This window comes from Pseudonaja textilis, chromosome 6 (genome assembly GCF_049901715.1).
Source record: "Pseudonaja textilis isolate UNSWEBS1 chromosome 6, rPseTex1.2, whole genome shotgun sequence".
NCBI classification, from domain to species: domain Eukaryota; kingdom Metazoa; phylum Chordata; class Lepidosauria; order Squamata; family Elapidae; genus Pseudonaja; species Pseudonaja textilis.
In genome coordinates, this window is record NC_141995.1 from 16,875,706 (window position 1) to 16,899,697 (window position 23,992).

General features: G+C 41.8%; 1 protein-coding gene across 2 annotated transcripts in view; it reads right to left on the minus strand.

Moving 5' to 3' along the window:
• Positions 1 to 23,281, minus strand: part of TSPAN5 (tetraspanin 5) — a 67,271-nt gene extending 43,990 nt beyond the window's left edge. The window contains exon 1 of one of the 2 annotated variants that reach the window (XM_026698302.2): positions 22,766 to 23,281. In XM_026698302.2, the coding sequence (XP_026554087.1) occupies positions 22,766 to 22,846 (81 nt within the window). In that variant the 5' untranslated portion in view covers positions 22,847 to 23,281. The remainder of the gene's footprint in view (positions 1 to 22,765) is intronic. The other variant, XM_087935927.1, reaches the window with a different exon arrangement.
• Between the last annotated feature and the right edge of the window lie 711 nt (positions 23,282 to 23,992).

Here is a 23,992-nt window from a genome sequence, read left to right on the forward strand (position 1 = left end):
TTCACAGCTCACAGAGAACGGGCGTATCAGGTAAGTACCAATGCCCTTTCTCCAATGAGCTGTTCAGAGCATCCAGTAGTGGGACATACCAAAGCTTGGCTTGTCCTATGGGAGGATCTCCGTCTGGAGTGGAGTCCCCTCTCGGTCCATCTGGACCTGTTGCAAAACTCTCGTATCAAACGAGGCCTCAGCAGAGGCAAAGACATCTATTTTGCAGTGTTTAATGAAGGGTGACTGAGAGGCCCATGTTGCCGCTTGACATATTTCTGCTATTGGCGCTTGTGTGGCCCAGGCCGCTGAAGTTGCAGCGCTCCTGGTCGAATGTGCTGTTATGCCCTTGGGCACTGGTAATGATTGAGTTTTGTACGTTTTAGCTATTGCGGCTCTTAACCACCTTCCTATAGTTGAGGATGAGACTTTGTAACCCTAAGTGGTTGGCTGAAAGGAAACGAAAAGAGCCTCCATTTTCCTAAAAGGTGCCATGCAGTGTAAATACATATGTAGAGCATGTTTCACATCTAGTCGATGCAACTTACGTTCTAGTCCCTGAGACGGTCTCGGACAAAAGTTCAGGAGAACTACTTCTTGTGCCCTGTGGAAAGCCAAATTAATTTTCGGGATGAACACAAGGTTTGGATGAAGAACTACTCTGTCAGAATGAAAAATACAGAGGTCTTGTCAGACTGATAAGGCTGCTAGTCCTGAAATGCATCATGCTGACATTATTGTATACTGAGAGTAATTTACACCAAAACAAATTCCTTGTATGTCCAATCACACTTGGCCAATAAACTAATCTATTCTATTCTATTGCTACTAGGAAAACTACCTTGTATGTTAGAAAGTGGAGACTCTCAGTTTTCAGTAGTTCAAAGGGGCCCCTCCTGAGTGCTGTGAGAGCCTCGTTGAGGTCCCAAGTCAGGTAACAGTGCACCACCAGAGGACGTAAATTTGTGGCACCCTGAATAAAACTCCGTATGCGTGGTTGATGTGAAATAGATCACAGACCTTTCCAGATGACGACTAAAGCTAGGTCCACCACCTGTCGTTTCAAGGTGTTCAGTGAAAGACCTTTGTCGAGACCCTCTTGAAGGAACTTCAATACTTCTGCCACAGATGGAAAGATGAGGTCAATGTTAGATTTAACACATCATTTATAGAAAATGTTCCATATGGCATTGTATATGCAGTTTGTTGAAGGGCATCGGGCCACTTGGATGGTAGTGATTACTCTTTTTGAGAGGTTTGTGCTTCTCAGATGTCTCCACTCAACCTCCATACGGCTAGGTGGAGCCATTGAGGTCTGGTTGTTGAATCGGATCCTGGGTGAGCAAGACTCTGTGCAGCGGAATTCTCCAAGGTTCTTCTGATGACAGACCCCTGAGATCTGAGAACCATGGCCTCCTGGGCCAGTATGGGGGCCACCAACAACAGGTCCGCTTTTTCTTCCAAAAGTTTTTGGACCACCCTGGGAATCACTGGGAGAGAGGGAAGAGCATACAGAAGTCCTGGGGGCCAACGGCAACATAGAGCGTTGATGTTCTCTGCTCCCTGAACTGGGTAGATGAATCTCGGGAACTGCAAGTTCAGGGGAGAAGCAAATAGATCTATGACCGGTTGACCGAATTTCTGTCCCTCTTCCTCAGACTCAGGTACAGGCGCCACTCTGATTGATCGACTGTGGCCCTGCTCAACCAGTCCGCCTGGGTGTTTGACAGGCCCAAGATGTGCTCCTCCTTGATGAAAAGCAAGTTCCTTTCTGCCCAAAGGCACATTCTCTCCGATTCCCTCATGAGTTGTCTCAAGTGGGTATCCCCTTGCCTGTTTATATGGGCCTTTGTCGTGATGTTGTTGGTTAATATAAGAATGTTCTTTGCCTGAATCTGTGGAAGGAAACTGCGAAGAGCCAGATGCTCTGAGAAACTGCTCTGAGCTCCAACCAGTTTATGCTGCACAATTGTTCTGTTACTGACCAATGCCCTTGAGCCATGAAGGACTGGAAATGTGCTCCCCATCCAAACAGGCTGGTATCTGTAATGATGGTAAGTCTGTGGGGTTCTTTGAAGAGGCAACCTTTGTTGGTGGTCGGAATGGTCCACCAGTGCACAGATATTAGGACCTTCGATGGTACAATGACACAGGCCTTTAAGTTGCTTCTTCCCAACTGTTGGTATGGAAGTAAGTACCATTGTAGGGATCTGGCATGTAATCGGGCCCAGAGGATAATAGAGATACAGGAGATCATTTCCCCCAATAATTTAGACAAGTTGGCCAGGTGAACCCACTTAAGGGTTCTGATCTCCTGAGCCAATTTTCTAATGCTCTCCTACCTCTCTGGGGAGAGAAAAACCTTCCCTTCCACTGTATCTATAATGGTGCCCAGATGAGTCAAGCGAGTCGATGGAGATAAATTACTCTTTGCCCAGTTAATAGAAAAACCGTCTTGTTGGAGGGTTTGCAAGGTAATTTGAGTACCTATTTCTGCCTGTTGGGATGATGATGAAAAAAGCAAAATGTCATCAAGTTAACACTGCAGTCTAACAGGTGTATCCCTGAGATGGGTGGCCAGAGCTGCAAGAACCTTTGTAAAGGTCCTTGGAGCAGATGATAAACCACCAAGGGTAGGGTGATGTACTCAAAATGTTGATTATTGTAACAAAATCTGAGGAATTTGCTGTGTGAGGGTCTAATTGGAATGTGCAGATATGCCTTTTTAAGTCAACGGAAGTTAGAACGTCACCCTGTCTTATGCTAAGCAGAATGGATCGCAATGTACTCATCTTAAACTTTCGATACACCAAGGAACGATTGAGTCATTTTAAATCTAAAATTGCCCTCCACCCCACCCACCCCAAACTCTTTGGAACGACAAAGAGTAATGAGTAAAAACCTTGCCCTTGCTGATCTGGAACCACTGGTTGGATGGCACAGATCTCCAGTAGGTGGCTGATAGCTGTTTCCATCAGGTTCCTTTTAACAGGGTTCCTGGAGAGAGGGCACGTCATGAAAAAGTTTGGGGGTGTGGATTGGAATTCTAGAGCCAGGCTGAATCTAATGGAGTCTCTAGCCCAGGAACCCGAGGTAAAGGAATCTCAACAGTCTGCAAAGAGTTTCAGCCATCCGCCAATGGGGGCATAGGACCTGAGCCTATTTTGGGTGGTGGAAACCTCTGTTTCCTGCCCCACAGAACGGTCTTTTACCTTTCCCTGCCCTCTGGTTTCTGTCCCTGAAGTCTGATCTTTCTGTCTGCTGGCCGTTCTTAAATCCGGATGCCCTCTGGAATCTTGGAGAATATTGTCCCTGATAGAAGGGACGAAAGGAACCTCTCCGAAAGGACTGGGAATTCCTGTTATCTGGTCAATGAAAAAGGGAGGGGACGATCTTTTTCTTCTGGTTTCTACCAGAAGCAGAACCAAAGCGGGACCAAACAATTTGTCTCCCAAAATTGGGGATGAGGCATCTTTCCATTTGTGTTTAGTATCAGCTTGCCAATGTCTGAGCCATAGCAATCGGCGAGTTGTAACCTGTGATGCTATGGCTCGAGCTGAAAATTTGACCGTATTGAATTCTCTGTGGCCGCTATTAGTTGCATCAGTGTCTTGATGCGCCCTTATGTTGGAATTTGGTATGGGTTCCCTCAGATGGCAGAGCCATCTAAGTGAAGATCTAGTGAAAAAAGGTACAGCCGTTGCTGCCCTTATGGCCCACGCATCTGACTGATGTGCCTTACGAAGAGCTAACTCGGCCCTTTTATCTTCAAGTTTGAGTGCCTCCTCTGCTTCACTGGGAATCGCGGAGGAGGATGCTAAACCTACAACTGGATCATCTACCTCTGGGGTATTAAGGGAGTTTGAAAATTCTGATGCCAAATTAAAAAAAATCTGTTATATCCTGTGGGGGTGGGGTACTCTGCTGCAGAAGCCCATTGTTTCTGGACCAGATCCAAAAACATCTGCAGAACTGGGATAACGTCCACTTCAGTAATTGGTTGGGAGAAAATCAAATCCTCTGACTCCTTCTGTGATCCTGATTGTTGGACAGAGAGAGGGGATTTATGAAGGTGAGAAAGCTGCCTACCCAACGAAGGTTGAGCTAAAACTGGAGGACACTAGGGAGGAGTCCTGTGGAGGAGGAGAAGCATCCTCGCAATTAAGCCCAGCCTATCTGAATAGAGACTGAAGCACCTCCCACTACTGGACGCTCTGAACAGCTCATTGGAGAAAAAACAGAGCAGGCAGGATTACCAATTACTGCCTGTTTACTATGTTTTGGATGCTTTAGGGGCTTTTTGAAAACCTTTGGGAGAATCCACTGCTGCTTTCTGCTGAAACTTGTGCTTTCTGCTGAAATTGTTGGAGCCAACCTTTGCCACGTCTCTATAGGGCCAAGAGTGAGTTGTGACTGGGGCTAGGGGGCTTCCTGCCCTGACAGGAAGAGGCGTGGCAAAGATTAATGACTCAGTCTCTGGGCAGAAAGGCAGATTCAACCCATATGTGTGGATTATTCCAAAGGCATGCTGGATAAGTTAGGAGTATCACCTCCTTCACCATGTCACTAGCCAAGGCCAGGAAGAGTAAGAGTGGATGAACAAGTATGGAATTGGGAGGTTGTGTATGCTGACTTTGGAGAGCTATCTCAGTTTGTGATAGGAGGACACAACCTGAAATTTAGACTCAAATTTCCTTGGGACTGAGACTATTTTTAAGTCGTTTTTATCAGATGACCATATCCTTGTTCTCAATGGTTGTTAACCCTTCTTTTTTGACAATGGTTCTCAATTGTTAACTCTCTTTTTCTTAATCTTCTTTGGGTGAGATTTATCTCCACCACAAGAATATGGAAATGATTGGAGAAAGGAGAGTTATGAGGATGATAGTCTGGAAGTGAAGGAGAGAACTATCATTCCTAAGACATGATCATGTCATCACCATTTTTTAGTTTTCAGGTCTAAGTTTTATACCATGAAATGTGTAGGTCTATTTTGTAGATAAGTCTTCTACACTCAGATTTTAAACTATGATTTCAATGTTGGTTTTTACTATTTCTTCACATGCTTTTTGCTCTCCCAAAGAGATCCAAAATGAATGAATGAAAGAAGGTTCTGCTGGATCAGACTAAAACCCTATTTAGTCCAGCAATATGTATCTGCTTCTCCTAAGCAATATTAGTAGGCTTCATCTACCCTATTAATTGCTTTCTAATGAATTTTTATAACAGCCCCAAGGCTGATAAGTAATGGGATGACTCCCATACATCCCATGGTGCCAGTATCAAACTACCAGGTGTGTGTTGTTGTTGTTTTTTTGAGGTAGCAGTAATTCTAACAACAAGAATACTCTCCCATCAAACTATTGGAGGGTCACCATAAATATATTTGAACTCCATATCTGAAGGGGCGAGACAGAATATTTGTTTGACAATTGTTCTGTTTTTTAAATCGGCATGCTTGCTGCCACAGAATTTAGAAAAATTAGGCTTCAGATCTTTCATTCCAAACAAAATTTTCTTTAAAGAACATCCTTCACTGGAATTTCAAACAATGGCACAAAAGCCCCAAGTTATTTTTTTTCCAATTAACATTCATTTTGTTTAGACTTGGAAAGCAGACTTTCAATATAGCTTATTTGTATTTTACTTTATATGGCCAGCCAGCTTGAATGTCTCCCGCTTGCCAACATCTGCCTACTTCTGAAGCTTTTGTAGTCTTTATTTCACTGGATTATATAACAAGCTTTGCTACACACAACAAACGGGCATTAGTCCTATGAATATCCGGAGGCGGGGGGGGGGGTCAGTTCTAAAATCAACCCTACTTCAAAGAAACGAGAATAAATCAAAGCACCAGGGATACTTTATAGGGGAAGGAGTTTTAACTATTTGCTGTTGCTGTGATTCCAATCTCAATTTTTCCCCACCCCTCTTCCCCCAAAATATTTGGGTTTCTTTCTTGTGGTGAATAGCAAGTACAAGATGGGGAAAAGGGGGAACACCAGGTAGAATTATTACCAAAAAATCCCCTTAAAGCCACCCTTTTCTTCTTCTATAACTTGGCTTCCTTATCCCCACTAACTCTCTTCTAATCATACCAGAAATACATAGTCACAGAGGGTAAAACCTCTGGAATTACTTGAAGGACACAGTATACTAATACCATATGCTCTTATGCAAGAAGAGGGTTGGGTGTTTTTTTTTAATCAATAGTATAACTAAAATGAAAAGTTAACCCCATTTATTTTCATGGGACCTATTCCAAAATAAGGAGGTATAAGTTTGCCACCTATATTTCATGTTGTTATAAGTCTTTATAACTGACTTTCTAAAAGCCATTACATTTTTAAATCAATGCCTACGTAACCACATAAAACAACTCCTTACAAAAGAATTATAAAAATATAAAATGTGCATTTACTATGAATATAAATGTATTATGTAGATAAATACATTATTTATACTATATTGTATCAATTGTATAAATATAAAATTATGTACAGTTTGAAAGTTCAAAAGAACAAAGTTCCTGGATAGGGCAATCACCGGATGAAGTTAGAGCCAATCACCAGATGAAGTTAAGGTGAGCAACCTTGGAAATACAAACTATCTCCTATCCCAGTTAAAGACCACAAAACAAAAGACAATACCCAATAAGATGGAAATCTCACATTGCATCTAAGAATTAAGGAAACTGGAACTGAATGCATCTCTCCAAATTACAGAGGTGTCAATTACAACTCCCAGTGCAAAATTACAAATGTAAACAGTCCTGAGTTATACACTTGAAAACATCTAGGAAATTACTTATTTCAATATTGGATTCCTCTTACCATTAGGAAGTTTTTCAACCGGAACCATTTTCCTGTAAATTAAGTTAGGAGCTAAGTAACTTATTCTATGGTTTGTATTCTAGGAAGATATGGAACTATTCTGTTCCTGTGATATCTCTTCTATGACACCCTTAAGTACAGGAAAATACTGTTAAAGCTCTCAAAGCTAAACAATCTGCTTCATTAAGCATTCCCTTACGGGGTTTAATTTGTTTTTTGATCATTCACCCTTTTCTAAATCTGTTCAACTTTGTCTGAATCTTTAAAATGTGATCCCCAGAACCACAAAAAAAACTTGAGATGGGGCCCAACAAATGCAGAACACAGTGGAAACTATTATTTTTATGTTAATGAAAAGTGATGCAGTTTAAAACCATACTGGATTTTACAAGTTATTTCAAACTGTTGGCTCATATTCATCTTGTCATCTAGTACAAAGTATTTTCACAAATAATTGTTATCAAAGCCATTATCCTTCATTCTGTACTTGTGTCATGATTTTCTAAGTGAATAATTTTGGGTGTTAGATGTCATTCTTTTTTGTTTTCAATCCAAATCATCTTGAATTTGTTTTATGTGTCCTCAAGTATTAGAGCTAGCCTATGCAATATTGCCAATGCAAATTTGATATTTCTTCATTCAAGGCATTAATGAAAATTTTGAAGTATTCCAGACTCAGGAAAAATTCTGGCATTCCATCTGATGCCTTGCTCAAATTGAATGAGGATCTCTTAATTAGCATTCTTGACTATGAGTTTCAAGCCGCTGTGAATCTAAACACACGTCACCCAGACCCTAAAACATACTACCCAGACCCTATTTAATCTATTAATATGTGATATGGTACTTTGTCAAATGCTTTTCGGAAATCAAGATATATTAAGTCCCAAAATTTACCAAAAAAGTTATTTGACCAAATAATGAAGCAAAAGGAGCTTAGCAGGGCTTATTCTTGGAAAACCCATACAGTAATCTTCAACTTATAACAATTCATTTAATGACTGTTTGATGTTATTATGGCACTGAAAAAAGTGGTTTATGACTATTTTTCACACAACCACTGCAGCATCTCTATGATCACATGATCAAAATTCAGATATGGGGAAACTGACTCATATTTATGACAGTTGCAGTGCCCTGAGGTCATGTGATCATCTTTTGTGACCTTTTGACAAGTGAAGTGTGGACTAGAACAGTGGTCGCCAACTGGTGAGCCGGGGAACACTGGTGGTCTGAGAGAAAATTTTGGTAGTCTGCAGAGAAATGTTCCTCCCAAAGCACTCCCCACAAAGCAATTAATCCAGGTTGCGCGGGAGCACAAGGCTGCACTGCCGACATGGCCCACCCACCTGCTGGCACCCATCCTTCGGCCAAGTGCAAACCTTACTTTGAATAGAACCATGTGAGCTGGAACTGGAAGGTAAGGCCAATGGCGGGGAGGGAAATCCGTCCCAGGTGGCCTGCTGATGTTGGTGGGAAAGTTGGTCCCATATTCCAGAGCTGCAATAGTCACAGGACTGGCCCTTTGGTCATCCCGGAGCAGCTGTTCCTCCACCTGGGTGCACCGGTCTGCCATGGACTGGAGGAGCTGCTCCAGGATGACCAAAGGGCCAGTCTTGTCACTACTGCAGCTCTGGAAAATGGGACTAACTTTCCCACAAATATCAGCAAACCACCGTCAGTCAAAATTCATATTAGTGGTCCGCGGGATTTAAAATTATGAGATTGGTAGTCCCTGAGGTCCAAAAGGTTGGCGACCTCTGGACTAGAAGATCTCCAAGGTCCCTTCCAATTCTATTCTATTCTATTCTATTCTATTCTATTCTATTCTATTCTATTCTATTCTATTCTAAAATCAATGGGGAAGCCAGATTCACTTAACAACCATGTTTCCAACTTCAAAGCTTCAATAATTCACTTAATAACTGTAGCAAGAAAGGTCTTAAAATGGGGGGAAATTCATTTAACAAATGTCTCACTTAGCAACAGATATTTTGGGCTCAATTGTGGTGATATGTTGAGGACTACTTGTACTACTTCTAGTAATACAGCATTGTCAAGGGCTTACAATAATTGCTTTATATTTTATCTTGGAATATTCCCAGATATCATTGCAAGGCTGATTGATATCTAGCTCCCTGGACCCATCTTTTTTTTTTCTCTTGATAGTATATCTGCTCAACTCTGATCTATTGCTTGTCCTCTTAAGATTTTTCAAAAATAAAGAGAGTTTGATAAGCAGACCATATCTCCAAGTTCTTTTACTACTCAGAAGGCAGTCTATCTTCCAATGAAGACTGGAATTCATACAACAGCAGTAAGTATTCTCTAAGATTCTATCAAACCTAAGCTGAATCGTACTTCTTCAACCAGCTCTCTAACAGCTGGCAAGAGGTTTGTGTATCCTCTTCCCAGACAAAAATGAAGGAACAAATGAGTAGTTCAGCTTTTGTTTCTTATTTGTTGCCCTTTGTCTCATTCACTAAATTCTGGCATACTATTATTTTCTACTCTTTCTACTTTTTTAACATCCTTCACTAATCTCAATTCATTCTCAATATTAGCTTTCCTGATACCATCTCTAGAAATGTAGGCTACTGCATTTTCTCCTTCTCAGCAATTTCCATTTTCTGCATATATGTCTTAAATTTTTAATGCTTTTCAGGACATTCACATTCTTCTATTTTTCACTCAACTGAGATTGTGCTTTTAATAATTCCTTTTTTGAGGAATTTCCACCTATCATATCAAGTTTTTCTTCCTCCTGGATCCTTTTGAGACAGAATCCTATATATTAGCATACTGTTTATTAAAATCAATTTTACTTTTGCTTATTATCAAATTCTAGGAGTACCCCTGTCACTCACCAGTGAAGAAATCTGGTTCAAAGCTATAGTCAACCTAGCCAGAGTATCCTCTCCAAAGCCATGGAACCATCTATAACACTAGAAACTTCTGGATCTATACCATTGCCCAGATTTAATTTCCTACTCGTGTTTACATCAGTACAACAATACAGCAGGGGTCTTCAAACTTGACAGATTTAAGATTTGTGGACTTCAACTCCCAGAATTCCTCCTCTAATCAAGTTAGCTCAGGAATTCTGGGAATTGAAGTCCACAAGCCTTAAACTTGCCAAGTTTGAAGACCCTTGCAATACAGCATCAAGAAAGCATGGAATTTAGATTGATAAAGAACTTTCAACCCCATAAGTTGTAGTTGGGGAAAATTAAGAGTTAAAACAAATTGTCTTCCCTCAGTAGGCTTCTCCAAGGCCATCTGCCTTCTCTTGATTTATTCTTTATTATTTGTAATTCCCAATTTTATTTCTTTTTTCTTTTCTTTTCTTTTTTTGCATCAACTTCTGGAAGCTATTTTGTGAGGAGAACAAGAAAGAACAGATATGAGAGGCCTAGGGAGATATTAGTAAAGACACAAGAAACCTCTTGATAGCTTTCAGTCCAAGAAAACCTTCCTAACATTTAGTTAAAGCCAGTATCAGAGGCAGCATTATGCTTTTTCCCAGAGTTTAGAATAGTGCCTGGCAGGAATAGAAGACAGAGGTATCTGAAGGCTGGTAGGGGCTGATTGATTAGAAAGAAGGCATTCTTTTCCTCCATGCATAGCCAAATTGAGACAAGAGACCTATTATGTACGGCTGCTCTCCATCTATACCATGTATGGGTTGCTTAAGATACCAACCAATCCTAGTTGTGTTTCTTCTCCCATCCTTTTCTGCAAAGTATCTGGGGCTCTATAGTTTCCTAATGAAGCCCAAATGGGTTAATTTCATATGCCACATTAGGTCGGGCTATGGTTTGTTTGATTTTGATTTAGCACAGTCTGTGAATTCAGACATTAGGGTCTGCAAACTAGTATTTTTGGTTCAGCTGTATAACCTAAATCAAACAACATTCTAAATCGTTATGTGGCTCTGAATACTTCTGGTATGCCATATTGGGTAAAGCCAGCTAACTATTATTTCTTAAATACACTGTGGCTAGCAAATCCAGGATTACAAGGCACTGTGTGAATGTAGGGAATTTTATACCTACTTTATAAATATCAAACAGAGGCTCAAAGGGGTCATATTAAAAGTACTAGCAAAATTCCAAATGAAAAGGCCTTCCTGGTTCATAGCATCTGTACACATTTCATTTCATTGGTGGGAAAACAAGTCCTTTACTGTATTTTATTTTCTCATGGATTTCCTTTCACATCAGAAACATTAGTTGTATACAGGGCGTTATCTACCAAAGCAAACAATTGCCTCCTCCTTTATCAAGAAAACCAAATTCATTCCATTGATTCCCAAAAAAAAGCAGGAAGATGAATCCTTACAGGAACCCCTTATCTGGCAATATTTCTCCACAAGGCTGCCTGCACGTCCATGTTTTGTTCTTCATTCATTTTGGCAAATTGTAAAAAACTGGCTGTCACTTTTGAGGCTTTTTTGCATCTTTTTCCACAATGGATAAAAACTAAATCAACCAGAAAAATGCAGCTGCCGCACCAAGAAACTCACATTAACATCAGTGGGAGCTGCTTGTAAATAAAGACTGCGCAGATGAGGTCTTGAATGTTACAAAAAAGTGGGGAGGGTGAACTTTTTGAGAAGTAAAAGTGCTGCCAAAGCCAAGCATGAAGCACACTTATAGATTTGCACACTGCTAATATTCTTCCTTTTTTTAGGATAAAGAGCAGTCAAGAGATATGAAGCACCAGCACTTGGTAGTGTAGCAATGAAGGTATTGTAAATTATATTCAAAAGCCACTGCTTGTCTACTACAACTACAAAGATCAGGACTATGCAGATTTGTTTTGAGACACTCCAGAAGTGAAACTTAGTACATACTGGAGAAGACACTCCAGAAGTGAAACTTAGACTCTAAGTTTAAAGCAGCAGTATATACTGATTATTGGAGTTTTTGAAATATTGTATTTGAAGAGACTTCTCAGAGTACTGTGGACAGCCAAGAAAACAAGCAAATGAATCACAGAATCAATCCAGACTTCTCAAGAATTAAATGATCAGGCTCAAATATCACATTTTGGACACAATATATAAATACCTAGTTCTGTTGAAAAGTCTACAATGCTAGGAAAGATGGAGAGCAAGAGAAGATTATGAAAAACCAGCAGCAAGGTGGATAGACTCAATCACAGCAGTGATGGGTGCACTTCAGGTGGAAGACCTGAGGGACAAAGTTGGGAACAGGGTGCCTTGAATTTCTGAACTCAGTCACTGTGGCTTTAAAGTCATAATTTAGTAGGTTAGAAAAATCCACTCAATTTTATGGTTTGAGGAGGAGGAGGAGGAGGAGGAGGAGGAGGAGGAGGAGACGACGACGACATAAACCTACTGTCAGGTTTATGTCCACCTCATAAACCACCTCAGGGCTGGGTGGTTTATCATGAAGAAAACTTATGCACAGGCTTCATTTGGGAAGAGAGTTTGAGTTTTAAGGGACAAAATCAATGTGTTAAGGATCTAGAAGGCTTTCAAACCTGTTGGGCCCTTTAAAACTTCCCCAACACCATAACATGTTTAAGAAAAGAAGTCCATATTTGGTTCTACATATTTGGGGGAGAGAAGTAAATGTTGACAAGCCAGAATAAACCATGACTTAGTATTAGTCCAGTCTCAAAAAGGTACAAATGGAATCATTTGGTCTTTAGAACCATTTCTACTAACTGATCTCATCTTTATGATAGATTATCATAAAGATTATCATAATCATAAAGTCCTACATAGATTATCTTTATCATAGACAGGAGCCAAACAAGGAACTTCGGATCTATACCAAGAATGTGCCTTCATGCTTTTGCATATTTCCTGAGGGATCTGGACAAGGGAATTCAAGAAAAGTAGACAGGATTTAACTCCAGAATTTCTGCAAGATCATTTCAGAGTGTTTTCCTAAGCGGCCCTAAGAGTAGCAGTTGAATGTTAAAATCCTCTACAGAAATTTTCCAGTGACAAGAACCTAAAATCACAATAAGGAATGGCAGACAAATTAGGATGTGCACATGTAAATCTTCAGATTTCAGACATTGCATTTCCCAGCTCTTAAAATCCAGGGCACATAAATCTTACACCGGGGAAGCTGCCAAGTAAACTGCTGTTACCATAGATTCCCATTTGCCACTAATGAATTGCCTCCAGTCACTGTCTGAGTCCAGCATGCAGCTTATAACTAGAGATAAATATATCAGCTTGGATTCCATACAACAACCAAACCAGTGAAAATGAACACGTGCATAATCCTCCATGATCATAACAAGATGACAGTTTGGACCTTTCAGTATGCTTTGAATAATGTAACATTGAATTGTGTATATCCTGCACTAAAGAATAACACTGGTTGTTTTTCCCCACTCTCTGCATTCAAATGTTGTACCAAGAGACGTTTAGCACCCTGCCCTGCTAAACTATGCACGCTGCATAACTCATTTCACTGCATGAATCTTAATAATCTTAATAATTTTGCTACTGCACTTTAAGGCTATTAAGCAAATCTCCAAAGCTATGCACAGATACCCAGTATAAGAACATATTAAAATGTTTTGTTGTATATCCTTAAATTATTGACTTGGACAAACTGATGCCTTGCAGATGGGTGATGAGACTGCATTAGAGTTTTTAACCATCCTATCTGCTTTTATGGATGTATTCCAGACATCACTGTGTGTTATGACAGTCTACAGAAGCTCCTGAATTTATCAAAAAGACATGACACCTTTTGTAGCCAAGAAATGAGCTGTTCAGAATACGAGTTAGCTTAGTTCCCCATAGGAATAGGAGAAAGAGGGGATGCTGAGCTGGCAAAATAAGGCGCAGTGGTAGAAAACAAGGCATATCAATGAGATAATGGAAGAAATGCAATGGCTGGCCACCTTAAGATGGATCTAGATAAGCCAACAGCTTATCTAGATCCATTTTAAGGTTGTGAGCCATTACATTTCCTCCATTCTCTCATAGATATGCCTTGTTTTACTAATGTGATTAGGTGTTCTACTAATGAGCAATGCTGGTTGGTGATTCTGAGATAGTCTAAGCAATTTTGATCCACGTCAGGAATGAAAGAAGAATCCAGGGAAGCAAACTGAAGAGGACTAGCACGGCCCATAATCTACCTGGTGGAGTACGACCCCAGGGAAGTCAAAAGAGAGAGGAGACACCATGTTCTGTCAGCTTGAGAGAGGTGTGCCAGCCAGTACTTTTAAATATTTTCTCAACTCAAAATAAAAAAAGTTAGAGTCTTGTACAACACAACAGTATACACACAGATTAAACCCAAATTACAAAGTACATACTATGCCATTAGAGATCATTCAAGCTGCATAACATTAACTGAGAAATAAAGGGCCCTTTGCCATTTATTTAAAATTTCAAACTGTGGGGTTTTTTCTCCTTTCCTGCTGTTTATCAGTAAAACGGTTATGAGAAGAGTGGACAGCTAGACTTGGCTTCTCTAAATGTAAGTCACCCTGCTAAGGAATGTTACTGAAATGGAAAATAAATGTGGTTTTCTTAACTAAACAGCAAAATATATATTCAAGAAGTGTTTTGCACTATGTCTTTCATCAAATCCTGAAAGCTCACCAAAAACCCTGTAACCATGTTATTTGTCACAGAAGGGGAGACAACCTCTTCTCCAAAGCACCTGAGGGGAAGGCTAGATATAATGGATGGAAATTGATCAAAGAGAGATCCAACCTAGAACTAAGGAGAAATTTTCTGACAGAACAATTAAGCTGTGCTGACCAATTGGCCCAATCTTCAATAGATCACTAGAGATGTGCTATGTTCCTTCCTGCTTCAAACGTTCTACCATCATCCCAGTGCCAAAGAAGCCCTCCATCAAGGAACTGAATGACGATAGACCAGTTGCTCTTACATCTGTAGTTATGAAAATCTTTGAAAGGCTAGTGCTGTCCCACCTGAAAACCAATCACGGATCTGCTGTTAGATACCATGCATTTTGCATACCGAGCAAATAGAACGACAGATGATGCTGTTAACATGGCTCTGCATTACATCCAACAATACCTTGAATCTCCAAATATCTACGCAAGAGTCCTCTTTGTAGACTTCAATTCAGCATTCAATACCATCATTCCAGACATTCTTCTAACTAAATTAAACCAACTAGCGATACCTGAACACACTTGTAAGTGGATCATAAACTTCCTAGCAGACAAGAAGCAGCAGGTGAAAATAGGCAGAATCACATCTGATACCTGTACAATTAGCACAGGGGCCCCCCACCCCCAAGGCTGTGTGCTATCTCCACTTCTCTTCTCCCTATATACCAATGACTGCAACTCAAACAATCCATCTGTTAAAATTTACTGAAGTTTGCAGATGACACAACAGTAATTGGTCTCATTCGAGACAATGACGAATCCACATAAAGACAGGAGGTAGTATAACTTGCCCCGTGATGTAACCGGAACAATCTGGAACCAAACACACTCAAAACTGTAGAAATGGTGATAGACTTTAGAACAAAACCCTCCCATACTACCACCTCTTACAATACTAGACAACAGAGTATCAACAGTAGAGACCTTCAAATTTTCTATAATTTTCTATTATATCACATGACCTAAAATGGACACCTAACATCAAAAACCTCATCAAAAAAGCACAACAAAGAATGTTCTTTCTGCGCCAACTCAGAAAGCTTAAACTGCCCAAGGAGCTGCTGATACAGTTCTACAGAGGAATTATTGGTCTATCATCTGCACCTCTATAACTCTCTGGTTTAGTTCTGCAACCCAACAGGACAGAAAACAGACTTCAGAGGATAATCAGGACTGCAGAAAAAACAATTACTACCAACCTGCCTTCAATCGAGGACCTGTGTACTGCACGAGTCAAAAAGAGGCTGTGAAAATATTTACAGATCCCTCACATCCTGGACATAAACTGTTTCAACACCTTCCCTCAAAACGACGCTATAGAGCACTGCACATCAGAACAACCACACAAGAACAGTTTTTTCCCAAATGCCATCACTCTGCTAAACAAATAATTCCCTCAACACTGTTCAACTATTACAAAGTCTGCACTACTATTACTGTTAATCTTCTCATCACTCCTTATCACACATTCCCTCCCACTTGTGACTGTATGATTGTAACTTTGTCGCTTGTATCCTTACCATTTATATTGGCTGTTACCTAGTATAATTTGATTGCTTATTGTACCCTATAACTATCATTAAGTGTTGTACCTTATGATTCTTGACTCTTGACGAATGTATCTTTTCTTTTATGTACACTGAGAGCATTTGCACCAAGACAAATTCCTTGTGTGTCCAATCATACTTGGCCAATAAACAATTCTATTCTATTCTAATCAATGGAAGGACTTGCTTCCATAAGTTGGGAATGCTCTATCAGTAGAAGTTTTGAAGAAGAAATTGGACAGCAATTTGTTTGGAATGGGATAGGGTCTCCTGCTTGGGCACAGGGCTAGATTAGAACAGGGGTCGCCAACCTTTTGGATCTCAGGGACCATCAAACTCATAATTTTAAATCCCGCAGACCAGAGACCCTGGGAAAATCCCAAAAAAAGTCTGCAGGAAAATTTCCCACCCCGTTTTCCTACCAATCAATCATTCTTTATGTGGGATCACAGGATACCGTCTCCAGCTCCGTTCTCAGAGGGAGAGAGAGAGAGACTTTTGGCTTCATGCAAGGAAAGCAGCAGAAGACTTTCTTTCTCTTTGTCAAACTCCGCCAGAAATTAGTCTTTGTGAGACTTGTTGTACCAGCGCAGCCTCTTGCAGGATACCTTGCCGGGTCCCAAAGACTCATTTCTGGAGGAGCTTGGGGGAGAGAAACAAAGACTTTTGCTGTTTTCCTTGCATGCAGCCAAAAGCAGAAGAAGAAAGAAACAGAAAGAAGCAGCCCAGTACCCAGGCAAGGCGCATGGGGCAAGTGGGGAAAGTTTCCCCCCCCCGCCCTTTCCCCCTTCCCCTCACTACCTTGTGTTGTTTGCAATGCAAGCAACACAAGCCTTGTGTTCCCGCAGGCCACGTGGGCAGCGCAGCCTTGTGTTCCCGTGCAGCCTGGATTAATTGCTTTGGGGGATGCTTTGGGGGATGCTTTGGGGGTGACATTTCTCTGTGGACCACCCAAATTTTCTTGCGGCCCACTAGTGGTCCCTGGTCCACTGGTTGGTGACCACTGGATTAGAAGACCACCAAGGTCTTTTCCAAATCTGTTATCCTGCATTCCTCATTTTTATTTCATGGTTTACCCCCAATTCAACTGAAATCGACAAAGTAGATGAGAAACTCATTACCACTAAGAATGTCTACTGCAGCTTCCCTAATCAAATGTAATTATCATTCTAATCTGTTTTATTAAAATATATTTCAATGTAAGCAAGTACTAACATACAGAAAAGCATTAGGGATTTTTTCACTCTAAGGCAGTGGTCACCAACCAGTGGGTCGCAGCCCACTGGTGGGCCACGAGAAAATTTTGGTGGGCCGCAGAGAAATCTCACCCCCAGAACAATTAATCCAGGCTGCGCAGAAACACAAGGCTGCGCTGCCCACATGGCCCGCGGGAACCCTCCCCGCCCACTCACTCCTTACCCGGTAAATTTGCCTGCTAAATTTCTATTTTTCCTTTTTCTGACCATCATATGTTCTGTTCTGCTGGGAGATTTAGATTAGCTAGGAAGCAGGAAATGGTTGGATTTCTTGCTTTCTAGCTAGCCTTAAGATCTTCGGTTCTGCTTTTAAGTACAACCGAACCTTAGGACTGAAGGTTTGCTTGCAAACAAATTCAGTGCAGACTCACAGCAAGCAAATTTGAGAGACTGAGCTAGCCGATGGCAGACAGAGAGATCACTGAATGATTCTGTGGGCAACTCAATCTGCCTGCTTTGCCTGATTTTGGGTAAAAGTTGCTCTTTTTCTAATAAAAATTTGAATATTTACATACATGTTGTGTTGTGAGTTAATTTTGTGAGTTTGCTTGCAAGCAAATTTTATGTGACAGACTGAGCCAGCCAATGGCAGATAGATAGATCTTTGAATGAATCTGTGATCCTGTGAGCAACTCAATCTGCCTGCCTGCTTTGCCTGATTTTGGGTAAAAATTGCTCTTTTTTATAAAAAACTCAATATATATATAAATATTTATAATATTTACATACAAACCAGGCCCAGCCAGTCACATGGCCACCAAGCCACACCCACAAATTAGGCCACACCCACAGAACGAGTTAGTGGTCCCTGGGATCTAAATTATGAGTTTGGTGGTTCCTGAGGTCCAAAAGATTGTTGACCCTTGCTCTAAGGCAATGTTGTTTTTTTCTAGAAAAGGCAGAAAGAAAACCCATGTTAGCTTATTTGGCTGGTACAGAAGTGCAAAAGTCTTCTGCAGTGATCTGTTAAGGAAAATTCTAACCTTCTACACCTTCTCTTAAGCTAACATCCTACAGATAGTCCTTGGCTTACAACCATTGAAGTTGGTTGTAAAGTTACAACAGCACTTTAAAAAATTATTTATGAGCGGTTAGGACTATAGCAGCACCCCCCACAGTCATGTGATCAACTTTTGGGCACTTGGCAAATGGCATGTTTTACAACTGTTGCAGTATCCCAAAGTCATGTGATCACCATTTGCAACCTTCCCAGCCAGCTTTTGACAAGCAAAATTAATGGGGGAAGCCGCATTTGCTTATAACTCACACGATTCACTTAACTATGGCAAAAAAGGTCATAAACTTGGGTGTGACTCACCTAGCCACCGCCCTCCTTAGCAACAGAAATTATGGTCCCAATTGTGGTCATAACTCAAGGACTAGCTGTGCCTGTTTTTTTATCAGTCAGCATTTGACTGACATGGGAAATGGCAATTACAATTATGCTCCTCCCTTTCCCAAGCAGATCTGTGCTTGGTCGTCTTCTCCATTTTAAATACAAGCTTTTTCTAAGCAAAATTTAAACATAATGTACTAAAATAAAATGCAAATATATAAATTCTTAAATAAATAAATTATGCAGTCACCAAGAAAATTAAATTAAAATTAAAAAGACAACCTGCTTCAATCATTAGAAAACAGGTAAACTAGAACATGCAATTATGATTCAATGCACATACCATGGATGTGTCACCTGGTACTGCTGCCAAAGTAAAACCCTACCCTGCTTATAGGCAGGCTTCTAATCACAAGATTTATTCCTTGTACATACCAGTCTATTTTCTTAATAGTTGGGCATACAAATAAAACCTCTAATCGTGTTTTCAGCACTGGGGCAAGTAAGTTGAGGTGAATGCAATCCTCTGACTAATACAATTATTTTAAGGTTTTAAAGGGAGTATTATTAATACAAGCATAGCATGTTCCAACTTGTGAAGTCTGCTCAATCATTTCAGTTTAGGATTAAATGATGTACCTGTTAAATGATGTACCTGTTGAAATGTGTCATTGCCCCTACAGATATCATCACACTAGGACTTTCAAAACAAGCCAACATTCAGGAAGACAGCTCAGGCCACAGTCATGGCAAGATTCATGATGACCTGTCTCTAACTCTCATATGTTACAGAGTCAGATTCATAACTTTACATGCTAGTAATGCTGAAGCAGTTGATACATGAAAAAGTAAATCTAAATATTTACACTAGCCTCAGGTTAAACGTAAATAAAATTTGCATGTAAAATGTACTGTGCGTTTAACAAGCTTGCAGAATGCTGATGAAACTACGTTGATATAACAGAGACTCTTCGTTAACTTAGTAATTTACATTCTGATCCATTCCCTAACATTAGAGCAGCTAAGCCAATCAGGAAGTGATTTTGCAGCCCATCAGTAGCATCTCAGCAGATTAGGAACTATACCCAATCCCCCCCCCCGCCCCCCTTCTATTCAATCATGTCCAATTGTTGGAAATTGCTGGGATACATCCCTGCAGTTTTCTTGACAAGGTTTTTCAGAAGTGGTTTGCCATTGCCTCATTTGCAAGGCTAAGAAAGAGTGATTGGCCCAAAGTCACCCACTTGCTTTGTGATAAAAACAGACTAGAACTCACAGTGTCCTGGATTGGAACTCCAGTCTCCCAGTTTCTAGACTGATGCCTTAAACACAACATCAAACTGGCTTTCAGATGATACTTGTTGATCATATATTAGTGGAATACAGGTGTAAGATTTTGAAGTACAGGAGGTAATTCTTGTTTAATGACCATTGCTCAGTGAGTATTTCACCTTGCAACAATGCTGAATGAGTGATAGTCATGATCAAGCACTGAAGTTCAGTCCAGCACAGAGCCTAGGTTTATACTAGGTCAGTGATGGCGAACCTTTTTGTTGTGGTGTGCTGAAAGCACATACCTTGTGCGTGCCAGCACCCACAATGCAATGCGCCCTGCACCCCTGCGCATGTGTGCATAATCTCTCCTTACCTGCATTGTGCATGCGTGCTCCTCCCAGCTGATTTTTGGCCCATTTGAGGCCATTTTCGCCCTCCCAGGGGCTTGAGGGAAGCCTCTGCAGCCTTTGGAAGCGAAAAACAGGCCCGTTTTGGCACTTCCAGTTTCAGCACTTCCGGTATTTCCGGAAGGCCCGTTTTTTGGCCTCCAAAGGCTGCAGAGGCTTCCCTCGAGCCCCCAGGAGGGCGAAAAAGGCCTCAAACGGGCCGAAAATCAGTTGGGAGGCATGTGCATGCACAGTGCAGTTAAGTTTGGCTGGAGCTCGCATGCCCGCACAAATGGCTCTGCATGCCACTTGTGGCACGCATGCCATAGGTTTGCCATCACGGGTCTAGGCCTTCTTCTAAATTCACCATTTTCTTTTTCAGAATGCAATTGCACAGATACATGCATTTACAACTCTAGAACTTTAAAAATCATCTCAGACTCAATCTAGGACATTTTTAAATACAGTTGTATCAAAATACTAATTTAAAGCAGAGTCAATAGCATAGCTAATACTGTCCTTCCAAGCTAATGTAAACAGTATCTAACAATACTTTTAAACTTGTGGAAATATTTTGGTAAATCCAGTATGGTTTTCACAAGACAAGAGTCCTTGGCTTCTAGCAAAACCATGCATTTCTCTGTCTTTATCGGAGCATTAGGTTACCCAGAAAGGACTTCTACAAACCCTACCCTGGCCTTGATTTTCCACAACGATACCCACTAACAAGCAAGAATCTTGCAATATCAAAACATTCACATTTACAAAAGCAAAAGCTTTTCTGGACAAGAGCCCAGATTGTTAGATGATTGAAGACTTTTTCTCAATGGGCAGATTGAATAACAACATTAACACCTTTCTCTTGTCTTAGGCCACTGGCCACATTTCCATTAACTTTTGACCGGAATGCCAAAACTAATCAAAGCTTGGCACTTCCTTCATTTTAATATGTAATAACAGAGGGGAACAGCTTTTAATGAATTCCCCGATACAGCAATGGAAGACTTTGTCCAGATTGCTTTCATAGTCGCTTAGATGTAATTCTGTGTACCTTCACTACGTATGATTACTTAATGCAAAATCTATGTCCTTTATGTAATGCACCAACCACTAGCAGATTTCATGGAATATGGTCTTCTACAAGCCAAGTACACCGAACAAAACAATATTATTTACTACAATTGGTTTTGGCACACATTCCCAACCTAAGAGTCTCCAGATATGTTAGTGTACATTCTTATCTTCCCAGGCAAGTCCAGCCCACCCAAAATTTAAAAGCTAAAAAATGGTCTGATATGTATACCATCAACCAACAACCATGTTCTGACATTTTGCACGAACTGTCTGTTCTCCTAGCAACCCAATTTAGGGAACAATAATGGGGAAATGATTTTAATATTTGTAGTATTTGTAAATGTAAGGAGATAGTCAAAACTATCATAAATCGAGAACAAGCAAGGGAGAAAGTAGGGAGAAAGTATTGTGATATTTCAGCACACAGCACCAATTTATCATGCAGCCAAAAAGCCAATTAAAGGAGGTCAATCAGGAGGGTAACTAGTTTGGCATACCTCTGATTTCCTAACCAATCTCCAGATATAATAACAATCGTTTAAACTTATGGCTGTCCAACTCCTGATGACTTTGATCAGCTACAAATCTCAGATTCACAATTTCCAACCAACATAATCTCCAGTTGGTCAATAAGATTATCCATGTGGAGCCTGATTCTTTGCTTGCAGACATTTCATTATCCAACAATGTAAGATCATCAATGCTCACATTATCCAGCATTTCTGGGGGATGCCAGGTTGATAGATACCCATTGCTCCCAAAAATGTTTACTCTCAAAAAAAACAAAAGGCTACCTATAATCTTGCCTTATTCTAAACACACATAAACATGCAGTGGCTTGGTAAATTGTGTTCCCTTCTATGGTTCTTCCATGAAATTAGCGAAAACCCATCAAAAACCTCTTATTTCACCTTTCTATGCATTGCATAACCCTTTTTTTTGAAAGACTACAGTTTTTAGGCTAGGGCTTCTTGATAGAATATTTCTTTCTCCAGGCATATTTTTAAAAAATAAATAATAACTGGAGGCAACGAAGGCTTACAATTGGGGGGAGAAGGTTCACACCTTACCATCAGGTCTACCTGGCCAAAAGGATATTTAAAAAAAAAACACAGGCATCGCTTTCAAAAAAAAAACCACAGGGAAGAGGGAGACGAAAAGCAAATCCAGGATTTGGAAGGGAATAAAGGACTCTATGAAACTGTCCGGATTTCCCAGGCCAACCGAGCCCCCGCTATACCGATAGACAAAGACCCCCCCAAAGCCTTCAACCTGCCAGGGGAGATTCGCCGCGCTCCACGCCACGCGCGTTTGCTCCCTCGCCCTCCCTCCGCGCAGAAACCGCACCATCACGCACAACAGCTTCCTCGGCCAGAAACAAAATAAATAAAAATAAATAAAAATAAAACGAACGCCTTACCCAGAAGATGACGTTGAAGCCGAAGATGAAATACTTGATGCAGCAGCTCACTTCGGGGCCTTTATAATGCTTTCCGGACATCCTCGGGGCTCATGAAGACAGTTTGCTGGCGAGCACCGTTGGCCGGGAGAGGCGGGGGAGAAAGGCGAGAGGGCAGCGCGGTCGGGCAGAGAGCGCAGGAGCCGGCCAGCGGGGAGGCAGATTAGAGGCAGCCGGCCGATGGCTGGCTTGCTGGCTCGGCTCTTCGCCGCCCGGAGCGCTCAGGCAGCGAACGAAACCCGCGTCGTGGCCGCCGCCGCCGCCTCCTGCCTCCGCGCATCGAGGAGGCCGAGCAGCGGGGGAGAGCGCGGACCTGCTGAGCCGCGGGAAGCGGCCGCCAGCGATGCCCTCAGGCGGAGACGTTGTGAGCGGGGAGGCTCGACCCCCCCCCCCCCTCAGGAGCCGCCAAGCGCTCGCCGCCCCTCTTGACACCCGCCGAGCCTCCTCCCACCCCGAGCGCCTCTCCTCCTCCTCCTCCTCCTCGCCAGAAGCGCTCGCACGCCCAGCGGGGAAGGGAGAGGCCGGCGACTGGCTAGGCCCGCTTTAATGGAGACGCGTCTTCGCCAATCCGGCGCGGGACTGAGGTCCAGCTGGCGGCAGAGCAGCTGAATCGGGGGGTCTCTCCGCCCCGCGGTTGAACGAGATGGCGGCGGGGGGGGGGGGGGAGGAAATGAGGCTGCTCGAAGCCCGGGGTTTGTGGAAACGGGCCGAGCCGTCGCTTGCTTGAACGTGCTTGCGGCTTAAGCCAGGATTAGCTCGCCTCATTGGCACGCTGAGGCACCAACCAGGGTTTCCCAGCGACGAGAGAGACTCCGCTCCATGCGGGGCTTTCAAAGCGACGCGCGCGAGAGCCTCCCGGACGGCCGCGCTCTTCCTTTCCCAGCTTGAGTAACGTTACGCACAGCGCACAAAGGGAGCGAGAAACGGAATTACGAAAGGCGTCAAATGAGAACGCGTAACTAAAGAAGAGCCGGATCCTCCATGTATCTTCTCTACCGGCAGCGACGGTCCTTGTTTTCAACGCGGCCCTATACGCCTCAGGCTTCAGTCCTTTTCATTTCTTCAGGATCTCATCGGTTCCATCTACTCCAGCCGGGTTGTCGTAGAGTACCTTTCCACCACCCTCTCAAATCACTTTAGATTTCAACATCATTCATTCATTCATTCATTCATCTCTGCAATCCAAAC